At 37.7% G+C, this 5,954-nt stretch overlaps 1 protein-coding gene across 1 annotated transcript; it reads right to left on the bottom strand.

Annotated features, from left to right (window-relative positions):
• Nucleotides 1-1,170: 1,170 nt before the first annotated feature.
• On the bottom strand, nucleotides 1,171-1,707 carry LOC110037021 (E3 ubiquitin-protein ligase ATL4-like). Its single transcript, XM_020741586.1, has one exon. The coding sequence runs from the start codon at nucleotides 1,669-1,671 to the stop codon at nucleotides 1,171-1,173; it is 501 nt and encodes a 166-aa protein (XP_020597245.1). The 5' UTR covers nucleotides 1,672-1,707.
• Nucleotides 1,708-5,954: the final 4,247 nt, after the last annotated feature.

The following is a 5,954-nucleotide window of genomic DNA, read 5'->3' as shown; positions in this document are numbered from 1 at the left end:
TTAGACTTGGGTTTAAATTTTGCTAGGGTTTAGGTTAGGCTCAATTGATGGTTCAAATTGGTCCAAGGGTTTGTAATGAAGAGTTTGGGATATCAATTGGGTAGAAATTTTGGTGTTAAGAGGTTCAATTTGGTGGAAATTGGGGATGAATTGGGAATTTTGGGCCTTTAACGACAATTTGGGGATTTTGGTCAAAAGGGGGTTAGTTTTGTCGAATTGGTATAAATGGAGTAGTTCAAATTAATTTTGGGAACATTTGGGGTGATTTTGGAGATTTTGGGAATTTTTGGAACTAAGGGCATTTTGGTAATTTTGGGGATTTTAGGGGGTATTTTGAGAATTTTAGAAAATTTGAGGTGTTTTGATCAATTTGAGTGATTTGGAATTGTTTGAAATGATTTTTGAAGAGATTTTAAGAATTTGGATAATTTTGGGAATTTTTGGAATGGGATTGATTGAGGATGTTAATCGTGAGGTCCCTTTATTTGAGCCAAGAGGCCAAGAGAAATCTCACTTTGGATCCTCCATGTGCTGGTCATAACCAAATCATAGCCAAGGGCTAATGGTTTGGGGGACCATCCACATGAGTTTCCAATAGAGTAAGGGATCAACTAAGCATATTTGGCTAGGGTGGACGTTGTGAGTACATGTGTAAGTCAATGTGTGCAAAACTGGCCAAGACCACACCACGCAAGGCTAACCCAAAGACCAAACAGTCATATGAGACTTTATAGGGAATCCCCTTGAGCTCCCTCATATTGGCTCCACCTACTAAGTGTTAGAGGTTAGAATCAATATGTGGAAGTTCAAGATGAGCAAATAAATTATTTTAAAAATAAATTTGTATTTATGATTATTATATGCATATTTATATATAAACATATGTATTTATTTGTTAATTATTGTTAATCTTTCACATACTAATAATGTAATTTGTTGCAGAAAAGAATTTATTATTTTTTTGTATAAAAAAATAAAAACTTAAGTAGGTCCAAAATTTGGCCAGGTGTTTTTCTTGCACGAGAATTGAAGAAAATGCATAAAATAAATAATATAAAAATAAGTTACACAAAACTCATCGAACACCAAGACTTTAATTAAATTTTTTTTTCCCCACAAAAAAATAAAATTATTGTGTGAAAATTAATTTTTCTATTATTCATCATTGAATTAATCACTTTTAGCCATCAAGTCATTCCCAAATAGAAGAACCTCTAAAATCGAAAGCGGTCCTCCTAGGACGGTCTGCGACTGAACCACCGGTGATCTGCATAACGGACAACAGAACCGGCCAAGGTCCAACCACCGGTCAATGCAAGCTACGTGGAATTCATGGCAGCAATTTCCAAGCTCCCGAACGTGATCCCTAGGCTCTATTAACTGAAGGCAAATGGAACAATCCGGCACCGACCCAGACATCGTAGATTTTCTTTTTCTCCTAAGGAAGCTCTGGCACTCGATAACAGGCAGCTTCTCCTTGACAGACTGGGCAGTAGATGTAGCTGTCGGCATGGAAATGCCGACGGACATGAATAAAAGCTCATTGTTCTCCCATGGCGTCGGCTCTCTTTCAAAGGATGGGTTGAGACCGATACGATGGAGGAGGAAGGAGATTGTATATTGGATGAGGTCGATGAAATAGAGGAAGGAGATGACTGACCTCGGGATCATTCTTAGATTAAGAAGAAAAGCTTGTTCGCCAGTTATTAATGGCTATGAAACCTTATATAGAAGGGAAAGAAAACAGAGGAAAGTTTCCAGAAACCAACTACTTACTTTCTCTGCTGCTTCCGCTAAAAGAAAAAGAATTAACAGGAATAATGAGAAAATTTAGTCAAAATATGATGAATGCATTTTAAACTGTAAGATAATTTTATTAATGACATATCGTATATTATTTATATAAGCGGCTGAAGGAGTGGCCAAAAACTTTCTCCGTTGCTTCGATTGTGAGATATTTTTATGAATGACATCGAATATTTGTGCTCTTCGTTCGTTAAAATAAGTCGGATTCTTTTTTATGCGTCATTGACCATGTTCTTACTATTGTTACTAATTTATAATATCAGAATAATCAGGATCATTAAAATTTAAAATCAAATTCCGCTCATATCAATTTTTCAATTTCTAGTTCAATATTTTATTATAAATAAATAAATAATAATAATAATAATAATAATAATAATAATAATAATAATAATAATAATAATAATAATAATAATAAATAACTAAATATAATATAACATTGATACGTGCTAGAAAATTCGCGGCGGTAGAGTAATGAATTATCGTCTTAGCGTTGCGCAAGAATTCAACATACACTCAGATGAAAATGATTCAAGCTGTGATAACACCAGAAGTTTTTACGTGGAAAACCCGTAAAGGGGAAAAACAACGGGGTCTGACCCAGTTGTAAAAATCTACTATAAATTGATGATTACAGATGCCCCTTGTCCGACAGCCTTGTCCCACAGACGGGAAAGTGTTACTAGCTTTCCAAGTTACAACGTCGACTGATGATGTTTAGTCAGCGGTGGTTGACGGAGGATGACGGTGATCGACCAAGGTCCGCGGTGGTCGCAGATCGTCGGTGATCGACAGATGTCAGCGGTGATCGACGGTGGTCGACAGTGGATGACGGTGGTCGACGGTGGTCGAGATGATGTTGGACTTTAGCTCTTTCTCAAAGCCTCAAGTTCTCTCTCAAGTCCCCCCTCTCATGTGAAGGATGAAGCTCAATTTATAGTATTTTGGGTGCAATTAATGCAGGAATATGAACCATTTTGATCGAACAGTCCGGAGAGCTTCCCTTGATCAGATGATGTTTGATGGACATTGAGTGCCTTAACGATGTCGGAATTGAGCAATCTTGGGCTCATTGGATTCGTCTTGTCGAGATGCTCGATTAGACTATGAACTCGCTAGATTTGACATCCGTTTGACCTTTTAAATGCCTCCGGAAATCCTCCAATGGTGGTTTAATGATTTGATCTGGGCTTGATTTTAATTGGATTGGACAGACATTCATATCATTAGGTCCGTCTCATTGAGCCAATCAGTTTGACTATAAGTTTGTTGAAATCGAAGCTCTAGATGACTCTCAATCGAAGTTTATATGTTTTTTGTTCAAAAAATTACGTTGAGATTTGTGTTGGATGATGAAAATTTGTTGGTAGCGTATCAATTGTCACCCTATTTTCGGGCGAAACCATTTTTTTAGTCCGAAAATATTAAGATACATAAACTTTTCATAGAGGGCGTAAAAAATTTAGATATATATACCTTATTGCTACTAGTAATTAAATAAGAAAAATGTTTATCTATAATATATAAGTTTGTTGAGCCTAGCTTAGTTGGTAAGTGGTATTTTGTCATTTGCAGGTGATGAGGGTTCGAATCCTAAACCCTAAACCCTAAACCCTAAAACCTAAGCCCTAAACCTAAACCCTAAACCCTAAAATGACGACAGCTGGAGAACCTCGTTCTGCTGAGAACCAGAGGAAATGCCAGAAACCAGAGGATGAAGTGTCAACTGTGACGAAGAGAGAATTTTTATTTTTTTGAAAGAAGTATTTCTTCCCGAATGATGTGATAGTGAAGTTACCAACTTCAACTGATCGAGCATATTCTCCACCTTCTGGGTATATTACTATTTATGAGGCTGCCTTGAAAGTTGGCCTACGATTACCTCCGGCACCCGAGTTTATTGAAATTATAAAGGCGTTCAGGGTTTGCTTTGTTCAGTTATCTTGTCGAGTGGTGACAGTCATTATTGGGTTGACAGTTTTCTTTTGAAGTCGTGGATTAAGGTTAACACCGGCAATTTTGGCACGACTGTGTGGGTTCTTTACTGATACACATGATCGTGTGTTATTTAAGCATAAGACGTTGGATTTCCGTCTAAAGGAACCAATGAGTCAATGATCTGTAAAATTCTTCTTTGCGAAAAATGATTGGAAGCTCCGCGAGAGGCGAGGAAGGTTTCAACAATTCCCTGTCTCTCTTAAGATTACCGAAGAAGGAATATTGCAGATGCTAGGATTTCCTGACATGAAGGAACTGTTGTTTGAGATACAGTATATTCACGAATTTGTGAAGGAGGAATTATTGTTCAATGTCAAGCTTTCTTTCTACCCCGAATGGTCAACAGCTGTAGCGCTAAAGAAATCTAAGAAGATACCTTCCTAGCTAGCCCTCGCAGAATCCTCAAAGCAGCTCCCAACGAGCAGTGAATGTGAAGTATTGCCTCAGAAACAAAAGAAGGTTGAAACATCACAGGAGTCTTTGTCAAGCCCTTCAACTATTCACGTTCTTGAAAATATCTTGTCTCATGAGTGTACTGGGCTCCTAGAAGCCTAGAGTTTTGTGAGTTTCTCTCATTTTCTGCTACTATATAATTATTTCATCTCTAACTCATAATTCTCTTTTCTTTTAGGTGGATAAGATGGTGGAAAATCAGCAGGGCTAGGACTTGCATTGAGAAACTGAAATTTCGAGTTCTTTAAGATCAAATATTTTCAAGGCGAGTACAAGCGTCGGTATGAATCTGGGGTGGAAAAAATTACATCTCTGGAATCACAGTTTATAGAGCGTAGGACAGAACTTTCAACAATGGCAACCTCCCTCTCATTGCAGCTTCAGGATCTGGAGAAAACTTGGGAGGGGTTGGTGGAAGCATGAGCCAGCTTACGTAAAAGTAATAAAAGCGTAAAAGCCCTTAAAATCCCTTAAGTCAACGGTGTTAGCCCAAGAAGAAGTGATTCAACTTTTGAGGTCCACAAAAGATGTTGATGTTTCAGAAATTAAGCGTAAAGCGGTCGAAAAAATTCATGAAATCTCTTAAGTTCAAAACTATCATTCGAGACCATGTCCAAGAAGCTCGTGATCATGTACTTGATGTTGAGGTAAAGGAGCAACATAAGTGGTTCACCGAAGAAGGATTTATCCAGGGTTTTTTGAAGGGTAGTCGAGCAGCACAACATTGAACCGGGATTGTTGTTGAGGGGCTCACTCCAAGCCAGGCTTCTGAGGACCCTTCCTCAGATTCTGAATCGAGAGTGAACTAAATAAGGTGTTCGTAAATGACAACGAAGTGGCGTAAAGGAGCAACATAAGTGGTTCACCGAAGAAGGATTTATCCTGTAGGAGAACGTTGACGTCAATTAGTGTTTTACTCTTCCTTTTAATATTTGTAGCGTATTTTATTTTATCATGTTGCTCAAACTACACAAATATTGTTTTTCTTTTCAAACTTTGTCAAAATGATGTTGTATTAGTGATGCATGTCGATCAACTTATTTTGTTAGATGTTTGCCTCCTGAAAATTTTTTTTGGTGATAAGTTTGAAACTTTTTTTAATTCATGTCACAATGGTACAAGATATCAATTAGAAGATCTAGTATGTGAGAAGGTTACCGTGGGGATAAATCATCAACAACATTTGACTTGGCTGAGGTTTTTTTATCAGAGTTTTACTTGATGATGTTAACCTGCATAAGAGGAGCCACGAAAGTCCACCAAGGACTTATTAACCCATACGAGGTTGTTTGTTGGAGCATTGCTCATTCACAAACCTGTGTGGAAGGGGTCAGGTGTAGCCCACCGACTCTTAACCTATTCAGGGTTGTTTACTGGAGTAAAAACTCAGCGATGTTAACTCATATGGAAAATGTTAGATCGAATCCACCTGGGATTGATCGTGTTCTGACTAAGATACAACTGAAGTTGTGTATTTCTTGGGTCGAGAGCATGAAGTGACTCAAGGATGAGCCATTATACTTTCTAATGATATCCCTTATGTATAGGAAAGTAAGTGAATAATATTTCAGATACATTGATTATGCATGAGTTGCGATGTAATAACATATGTGGATTGCATGATTGGGGTGTTACTGGTAATACTTGCGAAGATTTTTTGCATTCCCAGTCTGAGGTGATTGGGGTGTTACTGGTAA

The sequence above is a fragment of the Phalaenopsis equestris genome, unplaced genomic scaffold, assembly GCF_001263595.1.
Source record: "Phalaenopsis equestris unplaced genomic scaffold, ASM126359v1 Scaffold214080, whole genome shotgun sequence".
Lineage (NCBI taxonomy): Eukaryota > Viridiplantae > Streptophyta > Magnoliopsida > Asparagales > Orchidaceae > Phalaenopsis > Phalaenopsis equestris.
Note: the sequence above shows the minus strand (reverse complement) of the source record. Positions and strands in the feature narration are given on the sequence as shown.